The sequence below is a fragment of the Manduca sexta genome, chromosome 28 (assembly GCF_014839805.1).
Source record: "Manduca sexta isolate Smith_Timp_Sample1 chromosome 28, JHU_Msex_v1.0, whole genome shotgun sequence".
Taxonomy (NCBI): domain Eukaryota; kingdom Metazoa; phylum Arthropoda; class Insecta; order Lepidoptera; family Sphingidae; genus Manduca; species Manduca sexta.
The window spans coordinates 7,666,497-7,687,790 of record NC_051142.1 but is presented as its reverse complement, the minus strand read 5'-3'; the positions used below and the strand labels follow the sequence as shown (position 1 = coordinate 7,687,790).

General features: G+C 33.4%; 3 protein-coding genes across 4 annotated transcripts; 1 reads left to right on the top strand and 2 right to left on the bottom strand.

Annotated features, from left to right (window-relative positions):
- Nucleotides 1-2,825: 2,825 nt before the first annotated feature.
- On the bottom strand, nucleotides 2,826-6,507 carry LOC115445746 (mite allergen Der f 7). Its single transcript, XM_030172141.2, has 5 exons — nucleotides 6,339-6,507; nucleotides 5,097-5,232; nucleotides 4,522-4,674; nucleotides 3,916-4,067; nucleotides 2,826-3,334 (listed from the first exon to the last, which is right to left on the bottom strand). The coding sequence occupies exons 1-5, from the start codon at nucleotides 6,446-6,448 to the stop codon at nucleotides 3,136-3,138; spliced, it is 750 nt and encodes a 249-aa protein (XP_030028001.1). The 5' UTR covers nucleotides 6,449-6,507; the 3' UTR covers nucleotides 2,826-3,135.
- Nucleotides 6,508-9,059: 2,552 nt separating this feature from the next.
- LOC115445744 (very-long-chain (3R)-3-hydroxyacyl-CoA dehydratase hpo-8) lies at nucleotides 9,060-16,039 on the bottom strand. Of its 2 annotated transcripts, none has more exons than XM_037444389.1 (4): nucleotides 15,934-16,039; nucleotides 15,128-15,245; nucleotides 10,421-10,650; nucleotides 9,060-9,397 (listed from the first exon to the last, which is right to left on the bottom strand). In XM_037444389.1, the coding sequence occupies exons 2-4, from the start codon at nucleotides 15,233-15,235 to the stop codon at nucleotides 9,142-9,144; spliced, it is 594 nt and encodes a 197-aa protein (XP_037300286.1). In that variant the 5' UTR covers nucleotides 15,236-15,245; nucleotides 15,934-16,039; the 3' UTR covers nucleotides 9,060-9,141. The 2 variants fall into 2 exon arrangements, with proteins under 2 accessions (XP_037300286.1, XP_030028000.1); XM_030172140.2 differs by having other exon boundaries at nucleotides 15,627-15,995.
- Nucleotides 16,040-18,153: 2,114 nt separating this feature from the next.
- LOC115445743 (60S ribosomal protein L30) lies at nucleotides 18,154-20,479 on the top strand. Its single transcript, XM_030172139.2, has 4 exons — nucleotides 18,154-18,268; nucleotides 18,356-18,400; nucleotides 18,650-18,795; nucleotides 20,281-20,479. The coding sequence occupies exons 2-4, from the start codon at nucleotides 18,380-18,382 to the stop codon at nucleotides 20,453-20,455; spliced, it is 342 nt and encodes a 113-aa protein (XP_030027999.1). The 5' UTR covers nucleotides 18,154-18,268; nucleotides 18,356-18,379; the 3' UTR covers nucleotides 20,456-20,479.
- Nucleotides 20,480-21,294: the final 815 nt, after the last annotated feature.

Below are 21,294 nucleotides of genomic sequence, written 5' to 3'. Positions count from 1 at the left end.
CCTTTGGTTGGCTGCCAAAATCGTTCTCCGATTGGGTGCGCGGGAGTTAAGTTACCCCTTGTCTTGAAAACTGTTAAACTATTTGGTAACCACGTTAACTTACCCAAATTAAAATTTAGCACTGTATCATTTCATAATATTCGCGGTTTGAGTAACTGACTTTATTTTGTTGAGCCATTAATAACAATTATGACATATTTGGCAAAATGCAAATTTAAAAATACCACGCGCATACGTAATTAGGTCACGGTCAACACTGGCGAGCAGGAGAGCAGAGAGGTGGCGGCGGCGGACCGCGCGGGCGGTGGGGCAGGAGGCCTCACGGGTGTTGTAGGTAGATAGGGAAGATCGCGATCGTCGCGGGCGCCTGCACCGGCCGAAGTGCCTGGGCGGCGGTACGATGCGGCCTAAGCGTTTGATATTTTCGAGCCTTTCTTATCGTATGTTTTGAATGTGTGCGTGCGAAGGTCAAAATTAGTTATTGCTATGAATGTTTATGAATGACTTGTAGTACTATTAATAAACACCTTTCGTATTGTCTACGTGTTCTGTTTTTTAGGGACAATAAGTCAATAATTTTATGAAAAAAAAATCATTTTTTATTTTAGGAATCGTCTATACTACTTATTCAGAACCTTCTGTAAAAATTTGGCTACACTTTGAAAAAACACCCTGTATATGTATGTATGTAAGAAGTAGAGTCTACTAAACCCAACGCAAAAACAGAGCTAATGTATTTCGCTCGCAGTACGACTATCGCGCTGAATGTTACACCTCTGCCTACCTCTGAAAAGGGGAAAAGGTATGATGCTATATATATGCATGTAAGAAGTAGAGTCAACTAAACCCAACCCAAAAACACAACTGATATGTTTCACACACAGTTCGACTATCGCGCTGAAATGTTACGCCTCTGCCTACCCCTGACACTCGGAAAAGATGTTATGCTATATGTGTAAGTATATGAGAAGTACACTCAACCAAACTCAATGCAAAAACATAACTAAAAACGTCATAAGAAAGCAAAATTCGCGATTTCGTTTTCTAGGACGACATAATAATTCTAGTTTTTTTAGTTTGAAAGCAAACTACTGAAGCAATGTTGAAAAAAAAATTATGAGACCAATCTGGAGAGAAATTCTTTCGAATAAAAAAGAATTTTCCAAATCGGTTCATAAATGAGCGAGTTCTGAGGTAACAAACATACAATAGAAAAAAATCATTCCCGTCGAATTGATAACCTCCTCCTTTTTTTGAAGTCGGTTAAAAAGTACTTACATTTATACAATTTATACGATGTATTAAATATTAGATCCCACTGCTGGGAACATCTCTCCTTTACTACTGAGAGGGTTTAGGCATTCACCAAGCTGGCCTAATGTGGGTTTGTTACTTACTTTTATTAACTAAAATATTTTAACTAATTTCAATTTAACAACAATGGCTAAATAAACCGTGAAAGAACGGCGCGAAGGCGGCCGCAGTTCACCAATTGGGACTCCAACCAATCACAACGCAGACTGCCTACTCACTCACTCACACCGAGCGACGAATATGGCCGCGCGCTGATTTGAATCTCATTCTGTTCCTTACAAAGTTTCTCGGTAATTGCCGAGAATCTCGGCGGTTTTTAGCCGAGAACCGAGACAAAATTCTCGGCTGGATTTATAGCCGAGAATGCCGAGACCGAGACCGAGATCTCGGTCGAGCCTTAATATTATGTAATTTGATTTTGATTGTTAAGCGGTTTTTTTTTATAAAACAGTGCCTACTGTAGTATACAGTTAACAATTTTTTTGTAGTTTATTCATGATTTGTCTATTCTCGGTCTCGGTTCTCGGTCTCGGCCGAGATTTTATTTCATTCTCGGTCTCGGTCTCGGCCGAGATTGAAAAACCTGTCTCGGTCGAGCCTTACGAAATAATTATAAATATGACGGAATTATTCCTCTTAAAAAGTTCTATAAAATATACTTACTTAAGTATTATAAAAAAATCGCCGCCGCATCTGTCTGCTGGTCTGAACGAGATAAATTCAAAAACTACGCAACGAATTGCGATGAAATTTGGTATGGAGATTGTTTGAGACCCTGGGAAGGACGGAGGTTACTTTCTATCCCGGGAAACTTTTTCACGCAGGCGAAGCCGTAAGCAAAAGCTAGTATATTATATAATTTTTTGGAGCTATCTTGCAAATAGAAATGCTCGGGACTAGGTTGCTTGGATTCACACGTCATAATTTGATTGCGTTTATTATATTATTTATTTGTTTAAAAATATATAATGTATTACTATGACATTTTGGAAAAAAATATATCCTGTATACCTACTTATTACTTTACTTACTTCATATCTAATTTATAGACTGTGAGGCTGAGAATTTCAAAGAGCATTAAAATACTACGAAAAGATAATTTCTTCTTCTTCATAGTGATAACGGATAAGCGGTGACATATTCATAACGATTTAAAAGAACTAGTGAAATACAATTTGAATAAAAAAAATTGAGTTTGAATATCCATCCCAATTCCCACGGATATGTGTTTCTCATGTGGTAAAAATTAGATACAAACACTTTCTTTGTTCGCCAGTACCCATATACTAACCTCTTAAACATTTGTGTAGGTACTTATACTTAAAACAAGCAGGAATTTAAAAAATAAGCTCCACCTTTATGTGCCTACCTAGTTAGACCCATCAAGGATATATAGATGCTGTCAAGCAACTTGGCCCATCAGGAGGGCATCTAGTGGTAAATAGACTATCTAATGGTTCTCATAAATAACTTTGGATATATATTTCGGCGGTAAAGAAAAAATATATAAAGCATGGATGTACTTATGCGTTTATTGTTAAATTCATTGAATTAAAAATCACAGTAAGTAAGTACTTATTACTGGGTTTTGTAGTGCTTCTTCTAATAGACATTTTAAAAGCATAGGAACATATTTACTTTCCATAAATAATACTAACAATAAAAAAAGAATTGTTAGAATCGCTTCCTGTGGCTTGTTTCTTGAATGGACATAACTAGTTTGGGTATCATACGTCATAGTATTGTTTATCAGTATTGTAACAGCATTAGATTGCAGAACCTAGTGCTGTTGTTACCGCTAAGCATTGCTCCGTTATTTTTTTAATTAAATGCTTCCAAAGCCTGAACAATGTCTTGCACATTAGAATTAATGACACCGAGTGCAGAATTTATCGCAGAACGGATATTTGATGCGACTGCATGAATGATGACATTATCGAAAATTCTCATGAAAACGTTTATCACAGGATTCACCAGCCAGTCCACCAGGATGTTGCCAGTCAAGCGCACTCTGAGACGTCTGTAAAAAATGCCATCGTAATATATAGTACCTATGTAACTTAATGTTGACAAATATATATAAATAAGTATTTCATATAATATAAGTACTTACTTAGTACATATTATAATATTAGTAGTTCATGTCTAATTATTTACACCATTGCATATTATTAAATATTAATAAATTTTGTATAATACAATTATAAATAGGATTAGACATATTTCAAAGATCACACGTTATAAGTAGGTACTTATAATAAAATAAACGCAATAACTCTTAGACAATATACGAAGGACGCGGCATGTATGGTCTGGCAAGGCCTTTCTCAAATGATCAAATGCTCATGCACACATTTATAAAACTATTGTTAGTAAGTATATGACAGATTAGTGTGCGTAAACAAAACATTAGCATTTTAGATACCTATATTTATGGATGAGTGTATTCATAATACAATTCAGTATAATACGAGTGTTTCACTTTTTATGTAATTAAGTACATTTAAAGTGACAGATTTTTTTGTATGCGGCAATAAGCACATGGCGCGTCCTTTTTACATAGTCTAAGCAATAACTAATTATAATATAATATACGCGTACCCGATGTCTGTTAGTGAAAATTCTTGGAGATGTATTTCGTCGTTGTTAAAATCAAAGAGCAAGTCCACAGTGACTACAAAGCGGTTGAGAGATCCAACAATACCACCAGTTGGTCCAATGTTCATCACTTTTACCAAGTATCTGTACACGAACTGAAAGACAATAAATATTAATCCCTATATTTTTATTCTGATGGGCTAGTTATTTACTTACATTAATTTATCACATATTAAAGCTCTGAATATATTCATTACTCTACTAATAGGTACAATAAATGCGAAATTATAATTGATAATAAGTTCTACCTATAGGTATAGTGTTTGTTTGAAAAAACACATCAACCGTTTAATAGGCAGACGAATAAAGCGATTTCTATTAAAATAAATAATATCATATTTCGATAAAATTTTCCTGAAAAGTAAAACGCGGAACTTACATCCCGAAGAAGGATATACTTAATCTAAATCTATCTACGCGGCGGGATCTAAATGTTGGAGAGATTTGGTAATAGATTATATAAGTCTAAACAGATAAGCTACCAATTTGTTATTTTATAAGATTGTCGATGAATAATTATTGTTTTTCGTGATAAGTATCAACACCAACTTCAAGATTTCTGAACTGCAAACGAAGGCGCACACGCAACATTTTGGCAAAGTAGTAGACGTTTTGGTCACCCGAGCGTGCCACATTCACCAAACCACGCATGCTGCCGTTATGAATCTTCAACCACGCGCTGTATGTGATGAGTAGTGGCCTCTGTAAACAAAGGACAATGACAATGACACATATAACTGTAGGTAGGTAAGTATATTATAATTAAATACATATTACATTATATGTACTTTATAGGTATATGTACCCACCAAGTAGAAGCCCTGATTCATTATACGGTCACCCATAGGTTCCTGTAGTCAGGGAAATAAAAACCCTCCATCCCCCGCTGGTTCACAATTAGGATTCAATTCAATTCTGCATAATATTGTCTTACACTTTTTATTATCGAACAATGTTAGTAGTCACTTATCAGGATAAAATGGGATGGTTGAATTCATGTTTCGCGTGATGTGTTTATCTTTTATAAGCTACCCAAACTTGGCTAGATGGGCAAACCATAAAAACGATTTATACATCACTTATTGGAAATACACAATGCATTAAATTGAATAAACAAAACTTACGACTTCAAAACCTTCAACCACATCGGGCAGGGGCATTGGGTCAAGTCCATGGGTCTCGATGAACGGCACGATCATGGATATTGTATTGTCCACATAATCATTCACTTTTGCGGACAAACCTAAACCTTCCCAGCTCCTGTTCATGAAATTAATAGGTAAGTAGGTACATAATTTTATGAGGCTATGTGCCTTTTAACTCTTATTTTAAATGACCCGCCCCGGTTCCATTTTGGTTATTGGTACGGGATCATAATATATGTATGCCTACGATTATTTTTTCGGTCGCAGTGTCTATCTAAGCGCGCGTCATCGCTCGGCTTTTTAAAATTGCTTACAAATTATATTTAATGAATTATATTCATGAATCGTTCCATCCATTGACGAAAAACCATATGGAAATGCGTTGGGTATGTAGTTTTTGAATTTATTACGTTCAGGGCCCGTATTCTGTATGATAGTGTGAACGCGTAACGCGGCCGTGTCATGTTATCTTCGAGAAATGTGCGTGGAATGGTATTCTGTAAGCCAAATTTCTATAGTCCTAAACAGGGGCCAGGGGCCTTATTCTCTATCCCGCACGTTATTTTGACAGTGCGTAACAAGCACGTAACACAACGCATCATGTTTAGGACTATAGAAATTTGGCTTACAGAATACCATTCCACGCACATTTCTCGAAGATAACATGACACGGCCGCGTTACGCGTTTACACTATCATACAGAATAAGGGCCCAGACCGACGTGACAGGACTTGTTTTATATTAATATAAGTCTTTACTCGTAGCATTTGTCGCGTGAACTTTTGGTCCTGTTTAGTCTTTATAAATGGATGTAACTACAATACTTACATATTTTTAGACAGATTATAAGGAACATACTTCATTATAATTAATGTAGGTACTAAAATGCCTAAGTTGTGGACTTCGTAATTCAGCTGTTTAGCGACTCGAAGTTTGATCATATTGTCATCTGGTGCATATACGTAATTACATATAGAGAGGGAGGAAATAGAAATAGAATGATGAAGAATAGTTATTAGCCCCTCGGGAACACCTACAAAATTATACAAAACACAAAGCCTAAGCTGCTATTTATCGTCGGTTTTTCATAAAGCAATTATAAATAGGTAGTAGGTAGATACCTAGATACTTAAATACTGCCGCTGTCAAACCGATTGATTGATTATTAGGTATAACGATTTTAATAGAATTTTAAATATTTAATTGTGTTAATGCACTTACTTCCCATCCTGAAGCAACTCAAGAGCTGGCTTCTCCTTATAAGCAACGCTGTTAGCTTCAGCTGCTGACAGCAGCACGGACAAAACAATTGCAATATATTTCTTATACATTATTCTGCTTTTGCTTCCCAAGCAAAACACATTAAATTACCTGATACCATTTATATATAAGGACCCATTCCTAAAAGATATCGATGATACAAATCTTTATCGTAGTAGTTAAAACAAATCAGCGTCGCTATGTCTGTATGAAAGATAAAAATCATAATTGATGACCGTTGCGCAAATAAGCTATATGTGTTAATAAGGTATAGGTACTTTAAACGTAGTTGAATATATTTGTTATTTCATGTCTTGCGTTAAGAACTCACAAGGCAGTTATTATCCGCGCCCGCCGCGATCGAAACACACCTGTTTTATTTACAAACTCACGACGACCGGAGATCTGTGCGATTTGCAACCGCCGCGGTTGGGACTATCACCCGCAAACTTGGCGGCCGATTAGCGCAAAACAGGCGGTTAACGGTGAGTTAAGTTCCAGAACGACATGGATACATCCCAGAAACGATCACGTGATGTGTAATAAAAGTCACTGAAGCAAAATGGCGTCGCATTTCTGTACACCCGCGGGCGCTAACCGCCGAAACTGCGGGTGCGGATGCGGCGTATTGACCGCGACCCACGCGATTCTACTTGCCCGTCATTACAGCGGGTACCGCGTACAACCGCGCACACTGAGGGCGTAAAACTCGTTGTAAAACGTGCATTTATTTTTGATATAAGTATATATTTACATTCTACAGGAATTGCGGGCCCGCAACCGCGGCAGGCGCGAGGAAATATTTACTTACCTATATACTAAATAATTTGTATGCTTATAGAAAAGGCGTTGTAATTTATTAATAGCTTATCAACTATTATTAAGTTTCAACGCTTATAGTTATGGGCGGCGATGATGATATTATGCCCTGCCGTATATAAATAACCCTTTTGATGCTGCGCCTAAGAACATACTTTTTTAGGTTTGTAATGGTCCTAGAAGTCGGTTATTATTATTTATTTATTTTTTACAAAGTATTTTATTTTGCTTATTTGTTACAAAACACATTTAAATTCGAATTAACCCAAAACATTTCTCATCCGATTTTGTTTTAAGGTGTTCCATGCCGCGTCTTCGAAGATCTAGGTTATCCAAAAATATTTTAATATACTCGTAGTTTATTAAAGCTATATTGAATACAGCACAAGAAATCATCGAAATCTTTTCTGATATTGCGGAGTTCCCCCTGCATCTTCGAAGTTCAAGGTCCTATCCAATTAATATTTGACTATTCCGAAGCTATACGGGAGCAAACAAAACGCAAAAAAAAAAAATTTACATCAGTCCATCGAAAAAAAATGCTGAACATAAAAAAAACACAAATAAGTAACCTCCTTTGGAGTTGGTAAAAATAAGACATTTTTAATCAACGATTGTGTACTGTAAATCACGGTTCAACCGTACTGCGGTCGCTGATTCAAATCCGGCTCGAAGGACAATTAAGATGTACGGGATATGTCTTAATGATGAGCAATGATAGATTGTCTTTGATGATAAACACCTTTATTTGCTATTTGTTAATAGAAAATAAAGGTTTATATGACAAATGATAATGAGTACCCGTTAGGCGTCGATCGGATCTTTAGACGCACTAAATGTAAAAAAAATATTATTGGGTAAAATCGATGCGACACGCCAACTTGCTAACACTGCGATAATTTTTATGTATTGCGAGCCCATACAGTACTTTTTGTTCACATTGACGTATATATTATGATCAACTCAAATTTTACAATAAGCAAATCAACATTATTGAATAATTATGATGAATAAACAATTATTTTCTTAAACCAACATATTATTTTTAAGATTTTTAAGATGGGGTTACTCTCTTAATCGGAGTAGCTACAAAAATGCTTCTTATATTAAGATCAGCTTTTTAAATATTATTAAATGTAATTACAGTCAGCAAAAAAACGGGCAATTTGTTTTTGCCAGCTACGTTAAGCTACAAACATGTTTTACATAACAATGTACAATTTAAAAAAAACTACTAAAGACCAATAAATTTTTAATTAACTACCAAAAACATAAGAAAACCGGTATAATATACTAGAACTGAGACATTATAAAGGTGCAGTCAAAATTACTGTTTAACTATAACTTTTAATTAACAAATCTACAGCGACTGACGACTAATAGACACAACACGTAGTAAGTAATAAATAGGTACTATGTAGATCGCTCGTCAGATTAACTTCATCAACATATACTAAATGTCCGTAAGAGACGATTATTGAATCACAATAAGACACAAAGAATGACCAAAAATAACCTGCCAATCTTAAATACCTAAGTGAGGCCACACGAGAGTGGGTTTCGACTTCCGCGTTATTTTGTGATTCCATTGTCTATCAAATCTTTAGTCGGCGAATTAGTAGATGTATCCAGTATCTAAGTCACTTTTTAAGTTTAAAAACCATCGTAAGTATATTATTACTGGGCAAACAATACCTGTTCTCATGAAATCATCAAACCATTATACATCTAACGAATGCCAGTTTTTTTACCGCACTTCGTAATATTGTGCCTTAACTTAATAAATAGGTAAGTACTTAAGTAAGTACCTATTTAACTTGAATATTTTAAATGCTATAGATATTAATAAATAAAAAAATATACTTTTACTAGAAAATAATTTATTTCTTATAACAAAAGTGCAATAATAAATTTGAAAAGAAAATAAATGAATGTTTTATAACCCTTATTTTGTCTTCTTTTGATCTTTACCAAGCATTTTCCTTCTTTGAGACAACATGTGACCAAAAAGAACGGGGAAAAGTGGAATGTACAGTAGCATATAGAAAATTAAAAAGTAATAATAATTGAAAGCGAAGTTCCAAGCATTAGGCATAGATATAGTAAACAATTTTTTGTCCCAAATTTCATCCAATGCGTGGTACATGCATAGCAGTTCTCCCGTGATACCGACTGGGTAGAGGACTAAGAACGTAGAATATCTGTAAAGAATAAAACGGTATGTAAGTTTTTTAAGTTATTTATGTTGCAGCAGGTTTCTCATGCTTAAAAACACTGCGTACAGCGCTCTTTTTTTTATGCCATCAAGCAATCGTGAATACTAATCACTCTGTTCTCATTTGAAAAACATCGCTCCCAAAGTAGGTCCCTAATTACCAGTATATATTACGTAACATAACATCTAGTTATAGCCTATAGGTAATGTCAGAAACATTCGATTTCGATTCATAGAATCGGATTCTGAGGGTAGTTTTGTGCATTCCAAAGCTTTGTTATTCCAAAGATGCACGTGGTCAGGATTACGATGAAGCGTAATCTTCCCATTTATTATAATAGTCCCGTTACACCTATTATATTCAATTGGATAGATTAGGTATGACTGTATTTGTAAAGAACTGTTGATGTAGCAAAATATATAAAAAAATTAAATAACCTCACACATAAAAAACCTCTAAAAGGTTATGATTATGTCTTTGGTTTGTCCTTTATTATTCCTATGTATACTTAGACCCAAAAGTCATCGCGTGGGGGAACCGCAACGACAATATTTTCACCTCTCCGATGTCGCGTTTTGTCCCCCGACGCCAGAATGTTTAGGTTATTATTGCCAAATGGCTCAAACACGCTATATCTGCTGTAAGTTGGTGAGAAATCGGATATTCGGTAGACTAATTGATGCCGCAGCATTAGCGCAATGTTACCATGTCTTCAAAGTAATAGTAAGTTCACCAAATTTTAAATTAGTCGGTTCTGTGAAATTAGGAAATGGTCTGATTACCTTCAAACACCTGAACAAATGTCAATAAATTATTGCTAAGAACCAGGTTGAACATATCAGTTTTAAAACATGTAAAAATCATCAAATTCAGCTAATTCATTTGGAATCAACTTCGATGCAACAGCCATACAGAGACACAGATCCAAATCTTAAACTTATAACACCCCTCTTTTTGCGTCGGCGGTAAATAAATATTTTAGGTAGTGTACACGAGACTTCTATTTACCTTATAAACATAAGGGGACGAGGCACACTTCCAATTAAATTAACTGCATAGTAAGCATAACGAATAATTTCAGTTATGGACCATGCTAGAATACATAGAGGTAGCCCAGGACTTGTGGTGGCACCTTCGACTGTCAGCAAAGCTCCGCATACTAGAAATACGCGCGAGTATACTTGCATCAAAACCACAAATACACTAGATGGTACTAATCCAATGGCCGCATGCAATATCTGGAAAAAAAATAGTTAAATCAACCGCTGTAGGAATAATTTACGTAAGTAGGTGAACAAAATATCTGGCAATGAAATTATCTCACATCGTAACTCTTAGATAACTATAGCCAAAAGTCATTATTACAATTTTATTAAAACTAAGTTAAATATATTATTCTGGTAAAAACTGAAAACTATAGTTTACGACGGCAAAAATTGCAATTCGAATTTTTTATCGAAGCACAGGCTTAATATCCTTAGAGATGAGAAAGCATCACTTTTCAGTTCGAACAATATCACCTGGGTGGCAGAAGTCGTTATAGAAAGAATTTAAAAGTAAATTGATGATTTTATATGTAAAACTCAATTTTATGTCCACTTTGGGCGTCCTGCAAAAAATAATGTAAGCATTCTTTGTAAATATTTTTCAAGAAATAAGTAGTTTGGCTTATGGTCTTTTGCACAGCGGCGTATTTTTTTTATTAAACACGATACCGTGAATAAAATCGTAATTAATATCTGCCAAACATCGCTCAACGGTAAGAATTTTACATCGTTAACATTTCGATATCTCTCTTATTTACTTGAGATGACTGGCTAAGGCTCAAAAAAAATGTACTTCACCTATAATTTTCATGAGCCAAACTACGTCGTAAGAAAAATGTAAGTACGAAAGTTAATAAAATTAAAATAAATAATCCTATGTTGGCTACTGTTCATATTTCAATGTTAAGCTATTTAATAGTTCGTTATTACTAAATTTAATCAAAAATTATCTGGTATAATAAAATAGCTTACTTCTTGTTCCATACAAAAATAAAATGTGTCCACCCCAAGTTAAATATATTTTTTTTTATACCGTCTTGAATCATATAATTATAGTGAGCTCTCGTATACATGTTAAATGCATGCAAATAAAGCTATAATCAGTTTTGTAGATATATTAAAATACGCAAAAGCTGAATGAATAACGACTTCAAAACAAAATGTTCCCATTTTATTTCACGTGTGTTACAAATGATTTGTTACGAAGTAGTTTTTTTTTATTAAAGTAGTAGCAACATATGATGCTATTTTTTTATAATGACGACTTTACTACTTTCAAAATGATAATCAGTTTCCTGTCTAAAATCTTAGTTTTTGTAGAAATGAGAATTCTTTGGTGAACGTTATTTTTCGTCCTTTGTTTTTAGCGACTTTTCGCAAGCAATTTTGCATGGTAAGTAGCTAAAATTGTCTATAAAGTGTAGAAACAAATAAGAGGGATATGTATATTGTGATATAGTGTAGTTTATCACTCATTTACATTGCATTTAATTATTTTACGGGTATTTTAGGTTCTGTTATTCGCGTGTGTTTGTTCACGTGGGTTACGTGTGTTACATAATTGTGTGACGTAATACACATAAAAGGTATTAAGCTTAGTTTACATTGGAAATATTATCATAATGGCGACCACATATCAAAACTTTGACGACTGAAGTTAGTCGTTGTGTAAAATAAAATATTATCTAAATACTTCCTTTTTTTTTAGATGCCACTAACACCTGCCGAAAGACAAAAGCTCTATCGGGAAAGGCTAAATTATTATTATAATTATTATAATATGAATTATTTTGATTAGGATATAATAATATCATTTCTATCTAGGATGTAAATTATTATTATAATTATTATAATATGAAATATTTAAAATACTGTATATAACTCTTTGTAAAATTAAAAAACAAATTGGTGCATATAGTATTTTATTTAAAAAAAAAAAAAAAAAAAACTTTTTTGGTGCACTTATCTAAACAATATTTCCAGTGTGTTGCCTATTTTCTGTGTGTTATCGTGTGTTACAATTCCCGTGTGTTATGGTACATTTTTTGTGAGCCTTAGTCAACTATATTCTGAAATAATACTATAGTCTATTTTTAAATACACACATCTTACTTACTTTTTTTTTAATACCGTTATATATAACAAAATATTAAATTATTTTTAAAAACGCCTACTCAAACAACAGCTTACAGTAACAGGAATATTTGCAGTTAAGCGCAGTCAGGCGCTCTCACAAATTGATGTCGACATCATTTCATCTAGGATGTGTATATTATGTACTAAGTAACATAAAATATTCTAAAATACTGTATACACTCTATGTAAAATTAAAAAACACAAATAAGAATTAAAAATATTAACATGTGATTTGAACTTCGTTTAATTTATATTAAATGCCTTACAAACCTTTTGACAAACTACAATATTTTTAGATAACTATGTGTATTTTGTCACTCGGTTACTAAGAGTAATTTTCGGTGTTGCGATATATTACAATAATTGGAATTTGGGTGTGGATGATATTGAATTATTATTATTATTATTATTGATATTATGGATCAATGGTCACTAGACAGAAAAATATGTTAGATTTGGTATTGCTGGCCACCATTTTGAATATTATTATTTTGGGCTCCGTTTTAAAGTCGATACCTGGACATGTTTTGGACCACAAAACGAGAGTCTAGTACACACTAGAGCCGATTTTAGACTAGCAAGTTCTCGCAGTACTTACTATATTGCACAAGAATTTTTAGACACGTTTATCTTAGCGGAAATATTTTTATAAGTTTATACAAATGGGATTTTTAATTTGGTATGGAGACAGTTTGAGACCCTGGGAAGAATATAGATTCCCGGGAAAATATACAGCGTGACTTTTATAATGGAAAACTTAAGCCCGAAAAACTTTATAAAGCGGGCGGAGCCGCGGGCAAAAGCTAGAACATAATATTTTCAAACGTAACTTTGGCATACCTAATATTTTGACAATCAAGGATGTAATTGTACAATACCGTGTAGCTACACGTACCGCCATCTAGTTAGCTTTGGTGTAGCGCCCAAGGTCAACGCTCATGGGCACTGGCCCCACTTCCATTCTTAAGAGCTTCCGTTGCGTGCGCTGAGTATAGGGTGTAAGTTATGAAATAAATATGTATGACAGAATTGTTCCTCTTAAAAAGTTCTAAAAATATATTATAAAACAAAGTCCCCCGCCGTATCTGTTTGCCTATCAGAACGCGTGAATCTCAAAAAGTACTCAATGGATTTAGATGAAATTTAGTATGGATTAATTTGAGACCTTGGGAAGAACATAAGCTATTTTCTATCTTTATCCTGAAAAAAATTATATCACGCGGGCGGAGCCGCGGGCATTAAAAAAATACATAGTATGTTTGTGTCTATAATTAATCAGTGAACACTAATATAAACCACTTCCTCCCGGGCCCTAAGACCGCCTAGCTGGAGGCTACCGAACCTCCAGTGATAGCGGTAGGGCCCACTAACTCATCATGGGGCTGCCGAGGTTGCTAAGCCGGGGATCGCCTGTAAACCATTAGCGGGGTACCCCAGGTGATAACCATGGCAGTTCCCCAAAAAAAAAACACTAATATAAAATTTATTAGTATGAGAGGCACTCTATCTTTGGAAGTTAAAAAAAACCCTGGACTCTGGTTATTTTGTATGCTTGAAACAACAGTGATTTCCATAAAATCTTTCTGTATAACAGATTTACCCGGTTATGAGGGGAAAATAGTCCAGTTTTAAAAAAGTTGTCTTGATTCTGAATATAGCTAAAATATTGATTATAAAGATTAATAAATTCTAAATTGCATACATAGGTAAAAAAAGAAGTTCTTGAAATATGGGCCAACTATGTTGAGGAATTAAAAAATTATGATGGAATTAACCTCCAATATTTACTGTAGTTATGTATAAAACACAAATTAGTCCAGACACTTCCCTGAATTTGAGTGCTTGAATCATTCAATACCACATGATGGTGAATTATGACTGGTGGATGACACAACTTGCAACAGCTGTTTTTCTAGGATAATTAATATTTCAGATCTTTTGACTTTTTTGACTCGCAAGACACCTTGTTTTATTTTTCTGCAAGGGTTTGAAGGAAAAGAACCCTTGTTTTAAGTGGTTCGGGTAACATTGTTGATATATGTTTCCCCTACTCTAACCTTCACCTATCACATTTTGGTTTGGACTTTGAACTTCAACATCTACAGATATAAAATATATACAAATATTTAAATGTTATGTTTAATTTATGTGTGTTCACAAAGCCATTCAACATACTTTGCATGTACATAACATTGCTTGAGTTCATGGGTTATGTTACCTACTCTGCATAAAACATGCAAACAGTAGTTAATTATACACAATGACAGACCTAAATAAAAATGAATTGAATTTCATTTATTTAATTTCAAATAAATGTGTGATTATCCATAGAATTTAAATTATAATCTTGTACAACTGACATTAAAGTGTCACTTACTTAATTGGTTCACAGATTTAAGGGACACAACTATATTTATTACCAGAAAGAGAAATGCAGTTGGCTTAAGCCAAGTAAACACCCATTAGATCAATATTTAAACATAAGTGGTACTAACAAAATATTAGCTTCAAAATATAAAACCAAAATAATTACCTCAAGTACTGCAGCATTCTGAAATATAATGACAGTCCATTTTATTTCTGGCCAAAAGTTATCCAAAGTTCCACGATTCAAAAAGTGTATAACAGACTGTATCAGCATATAAGTCCATCTGAAAATGTCCAATTAAAATTTTTAGCTCTTATAACATAGACTGAATATTTTAAGTAGTCTACTTTCACTATATCTAGAATAGGTTTATTTATATTCTATGAAATTAGGAATAGTTATAAACACGTTATTAAATTGATAAATAGTAGAAAACATATGTACCTAAAATAATTAAATATTAGTCCCAATTCAAATCATTTTATAATGTCACCAATAATCAATAATATAATATTAAGTAATTTGATCTCAGTTCCATCAATGAATAACCAACAAAAATTTCACATAATATAAACCGCTAAAATAAAAAAAAGAACAAATTACAATACAAACCACAATTTAAAAGTTTTAACCAGGTCCATTTTTTTAAAGTACTTATACTCACCCAAAAGTCTGTATTGTGTTGTAGGCAATAAGATATAATTTTCCGACAGCCGAAGGTCCGGGATTTCCTACTTTTTTTACTGTTTTTTCGGGCATTTTAAATATTGTAACAATTCAAGAAACTTTCTAAGTTATGTAAAATATAAATGTTGCTTCCTTAATAATTTGTGAGCATTCAGACTTAGTAACTCTTAGTATGTTAATAGAATTAAATTTATTATCACGGTTCAACAACACATACGTCCGAGGTTCAATAAAATATTACAAAACAATGTTAATTACATACGATTTCAAGTTAAAGTCCATACCTACAAATTACAACCTTCCTTCAACCCACAACTGTGTTCCGTGAATTGTCAAGTATTAGAGATGTTGACAATATATCGATATATTTAAATAATATCTATTTTTATATATTTTACACATATCAATAGAAATTGATATTCGATATTTTAAATCAATATAATATGTATTATTTTTCTCAAACAGGCGATTATGCACGACCGCCAAAGGTAAATAATTATTTTGTATAATGTTTTTGGGTTGTGCCTGTTTTTTGGGAATCAGTCTTTTTGTCACGTAGCGTAATAATCATCGTAGTACAATCGTCTATCTAAGGTATAACCATTAAAATCAATGAGAAGAAATTATAAAACCAGTACTTGTTTATCAAAGTTTTATCTAGAAATTACAGCGACGAGTTGAAAACATGTTTTGCATTTCACTTAATTTGAGCTCAATGTTCATAATGCTAAATGGGATATGATAAGATATTTTGATTATAATCTACATTAGCTTAATATATCGGGTATAAAGTCCGTTAATCTGAAACCCAATTATATAACACTAGCTTTTGTATGAGGATTTGCCCGCGTGAAAATGTTTTTCCTAGATAAATATTTTCCCGGAATAAAAGTATAAAGTAGCACCGAGGACCAATGTAGCTTCCAAAAAGTGTAAATAAATTAAAATCGGTGTAGTAGTTCCTGACATTAGCGCGTTAAAACGAACAAATTCTTTAGCCTTATATAATAGTATAGATAGGTAATATGAATTTAATAATTGATATATCACTGTTACATGCCTACGGAGTCGTAAGTTAATAGTCATCATTTACGTCATCGAGTCCAGTCAAGTTCAATAATTGATGTTGATACAATATTAACTTTTACTTCGAACATGACAAAAAATAATAGTGGCTTATATTATTAAATGTGTAGGTACTTCAATTTAAAGATCACAACTTGTTGCGGTCCGACTCTTTATCTATTGATAAAGTGTCTAATTAATTTTTCCGTAGTGTTCAAAGAGAATATAATTAGAGACTACGTTACAGTAGCATAAAGTATTGTATAGTGCCACAAACTTATCTGGCCCGGTGGCCAAAAGAGGAACTAACGACGTCATTTTGAATTGCCAATCTGTCTGCCATTCGCTGACATAACTGCCATTGGTTGTTTGCTTCATGTATTTATTTTTCATTTCGTGGTTATAACTAGCGAAAAATGCTGATAGCTTTAAAAATTGATGCGAGGAATGTTATATTAAAAGTATTAAATTTTAAGAAGGAAGAAAATCGTCTTTTTACACCGATAATATTAGTCGAAAAATTATATGAACGCATAGCTGCCGCCACAGGTTAGTGTTGCTGGCTTTTGAAAATAAATTCCACGAAAACACTATTTCGCACGTGCTACTAGAGTGGATGTAAGTATGAAAAAAATCAAATTCTGAAATGCCTTCTTTGATTGCAGAAGCCTTCAATAAGATAACAGGGAATGAATAAAACTTAAGAACGAGTATAAAAGTGCGGATGCATACTTAGACGAGCCTTTCATCATTAATCTCTTCAGAAAATCCTATTTTGAACTTGTTCCGTTCTAGTTTGTTTTATAAAATCGTGCGAGTTTAGGCTTCTTCATCATTCATAACAGATTTTCGGCGAATTGGTTCACCATTATCTAGCAACACCGATAATAAGTGGCAACTGGCAATACTTCTGACACGGTTGCCAACTTAGGGATTTTTCCCCCCAAATTTAGGGGGGTAAATTAGAGGGATGGGATTTTTTTTAGGGGTTTTATATGTTTAGGGGGGTATTTTTAGGGTTTTTCTGAATATATAATATTATGAATATAATAGAACTATCCAATGCAATAAAAGCGTTTGTTACGGTTCCCATTTCGAATGCAAGTGTTAAACGTGCTTTCTCGATCTATAATATACTTAAAAATAAGCTACAAAATAGACTATCGGTTGAAATGTTGCAAAGCATAATGATGCACATTAATTCGTAATGGTGGATTTTGCACAACATTCAATCCATCTTCTAAAATGTTAAGTTTATTCAGTGTTAACATGTGATTGATTTTAAAAATTCTGACTCTTCAGAGGAAACTGACATAATTTTTAATGTATTAGTTAATTTATAAATAAAAAGCATTAACAAATATTGCTGAATATTAATATATTATTTTGATTGAATATTATGTTTTAGGGGGATTTTCAAATAATTGAGGCAGTTTTAGGGGGTTTTGACATAGAATTAGGGGTAAATATATCTGAGAGTTGGTAACACTGACTTCTGAATAGTTTATTAGAACACCTCTCTTTTTATTTCTGGGCTCTGTAGTGTGCGGTTGAGTTAGTATTATAACCACTACATTCATTGCTATTTTATTCATTTGCTCTCCAGTAATTTGGTACTCTAATTATTTATTTTCTGTTTAGAATCGCTGCTATAAAACTAGCAAAATGGTCGCTGCAAAGAAACAGGTGAGTCGGTGACACGTGTTTGTATCACTTGTGGACTTGGGCATGGTTAATCGATAATCTGTTGATTAACCTCCCATATTCAAGTCCTATATTAACTAGATACTCGATAGGCTCGCTAATCCAGTGGTTCGCGGGGTTGAGATAGTGTCAAACATCTTTTTATCTGCAAATTTATAGGTTATAACTAAGCATCCAAACACCAAATTAGTCAGTTCTTAAATGTCATTTTGAAATCTTTTATTTTTACAGAAAAAGACCATCGAGTCGATCAACTCCCGATTGGCTCTTGTTATGAAGTCTGGCAAATACTGTTTGGGCTACAAACAGACATTGAAGACCCTCCGTCAAGGAAAAGCTAAACTGGTCATCATTGCCAAGAACGCTCCTCCTCTGAGGTGAGACTACTGAGAAGTAGAGTTTCCCATTACTACCTCAAAGGGACGCATATGGAGTCTTTTAGACAAAGAAGTATGGATTCCCTAATATTAATCTAGTAAAATCAATCTGCCATCTGTTTTTAGCTGTTTTAAAGTTTAATAATTTAATATTAATGTATCCAAAATATAGGCATCAAAGATATTACTAGATTGTACCACTTAACGGGAAACCTATGGAGTAGTCTGCTTGAACCCATTTGCTGAACTTTGACAGGTAAAAAAATTGTTTTTGAATATATAATAGTTTTGTTATACCAAATGGAGTTGGTGGCTAATTAAAATTAAACATAGTTTTTGTATATTATTTAATGTGTTTATCTAGCTAAGCTAGCAATTTAAATTAGTCACCTATTCCAAAATTGTGACCAGTACATAATATTAAGTATTTTTTAGTTCTGTTTTTGGAAGTAATGAAAGTTTTTTTATAAGTCGCAGGAAAGCAAAAATTTGCAATTTCATTGACTTGAGTATCATACTTATTCCAGTTATTTTGGCTTAAAAACTGAACTACTGAACTGATTTAGAAAAAATCTATGGAATCAATTTGAAAGTATATTTTACAAGTAAAATATATTTTCTAAATTGCTTAATGACAGTTAAGTAACAAACATAAATAAAACACATTTATTTGAGGGTCTTTTCCTTTTTGGAAATCAGTTGAAAATACATGGAACCATATAAATTGGTCCTGTTTGTGAAACAAATTATAAAGCATCACACTGCCATTCATATATTATGACAAATATAGAGAAATGTGCAAATATAACCAACTGTTCTACTTTTATCTTTAAATTAACATCATTAAATATCAAATAATAATCTGTATGAATACCATGTATCATTTAATTAACTGATTTATTTAAATTAAATGTTCAAAATAATAATTCTCATTAGGATTTAAGAATCTTGAACTACTGAACATACCTACTTATATTATTTTAGTTTGCTGTTATATATCTTTTTGTACTAAGTTTTGTGTAGGGCAAATTACCATCAAACATATTTTTTATAATTTGTAAACTGAATCAGTTACAAACGCTTTTATGAGTAAATTAGACAAATTTATCAAGAAAACATGTTAACCAAACATTTCCATCTTTAAGGCTTTAACAACTCTAAAGCATAAATCATAGACAAGCCTTTAGCTGAAACTGTTACTTGCAGCAGAATACTAGTTTGTATCTACGAAACTATTAGATACTTATGTTGGGATAAATTTTATAGTATTGAAAAAAACGATTCTCACCAATGTGCAGATTGCACTAGTAACTACACATAGGTTCCGTTATTGTGATGAGATAATAGACATTTGGTTGTTTTAAATTAGAAGTGCACTTTTCATATTATTGTTACAAACACAAGGACTAACCATAAAACATTATTTTAATTACTTATAACATACAGTTACTTGACAGTGTGTTGATGTGTCATTTTCTTATGCAGGAAATCTGAGATTGAATACTATGCTCTCCTGGCCAAGACTGGAGTACACCACTACAGTGGCAACAACATTGAGCTAGGAACCGCCTGCGGAAAATACTACAGGGTGTGCACACTCGCTATTACAGACCCTGGCGACTCTGACATCATTACGACACTCCCTGAGGCGACTGCATAGATATAATAAAATTACTTAAAAACATTTTTTATTTATTTCCATATTGAAACAGCCTTAGTTAAGAGAGGTGCAACATGCAAACAGCCAAGCTGTCTTCAGCATATTTTTTACTTATTTAAAATACCAAAACTCATTGTATCTATGTAAAGGAGTTTTTTCAATTCCTTAATTACGTACAAGGTAGATTAACTCCGGAAAACCTTGGTGGATACAATTTTTTTTTCATACCTGCTTCACTTCGTATTCACCCGGGGTACCCTGCTAAAGAGATACAGGCGATCCCCCGGCTTTGCAACCACGGCAGTCCCTAGGAAGATTTAGTGGGCCCTACCTAGAAAATAACACTACAATTAGTTACTCTAATCGTTATTTATAGGCCTACTATGGCATAATGTACATTATGCCAATGTCACGTTAGGGAAACAGGTTTGTCATAGAATAGGAATTATCAGAAATTTGGAAAGAAAAGGATCAGTAATGATTGCATAGAAAGAAAATTAATAAATAAATAATTATTTTTTTATATTATTCTGTATAATAAATAGAAATAAAGTTTTATATACATCATGGTTACAAGTGCTTAAAAGAACGGGGATGGAGGTAGGAAGGGGGATGTCAAGCAAAATGAGGCGCTGATATAAAGATGTATCATATTTAGTACATGACAGAAATACATGATTCAAATGTCCGACATCTTCACCACACTCACACAACTCACACTGAGCAATGCTGAGCCTAGCAAGATGTTGAGGAGAACAAACATGACCCAAACGCATACGTATTAGTATTGTCGTAGTTCTTTTACAGAAATCCATTTTAGAAAACCAAGGTTTATTGCG

What these genes read in the sequence shown, in the direction of transcription:
- LOC115445746 (XM_030172141.2), bottom strand. Translation starts at nt 6,448, where the DNA reads ATGTATAAGAAATATATTGCAATTGTTTTGTCCGTGCTGCTGTCAGCA. An exon ending in GAGTTGCTTCAGGATGGGAA is followed by an intron (nt 5,233 to 6,338) that starts GTAAGTGCATTA and finishes TTTCATGAACAG; the next exon opens with GAGCTGGGAAGGTTTAGGTT. An exon ending in TTTTCACTAACAGACATCGG is followed by an intron (nt 3,335 to 3,915) that starts GTACGCGTATAT and finishes CATTTTTTACAG; the next exon opens with ACGTCTCAGAGTGCGCTTGA.
- LOC115445744 (XM_030172140.2), bottom strand. Translation starts at nt 15,721, where the DNA reads ATGCCCGAAAAAACAGTAAAAAAAGTAGGAAATCCCGGACCTTCGGCT. An exon ending in AGAATGCTGCAGTACTTGAG is followed by an intron (nt 10,651 to 15,127) that starts GTAATTATTTTG and finishes TTTTTTTTCCAG; the next exon opens with ATATTGCATGCGGCCATTGG. An exon ending in CGTCCCCTTATGTTTATAAG is followed by an intron (nt 9,398 to 10,420) that starts GTAAATAGAAGT and finishes TATTCTTTACAG; the next exon opens with ATATTCTACGTTCTTAGTCC.
- LOC115445743 (XM_030172139.2), top strand. Translation starts at nt 18,380, where the DNA reads ATGGTCGCTGCAAAGAAACAG. An exon ending in TGGTCGCTGCAAAGAAACAG is followed by an intron (nt 18,401 to 18,649) that starts GTGAGTCGGTGA and finishes TTATTTTTACAG; the next exon opens with AAAAAGACCATCGAGTCGAT. An exon ending in AAGAACGCTCCTCCTCTGAG is followed by an intron (nt 18,796 to 20,280) that starts GTGAGACTACTG and finishes TTTCTTATGCAG; the next exon opens with GAAATCTGAGATTGAATACT.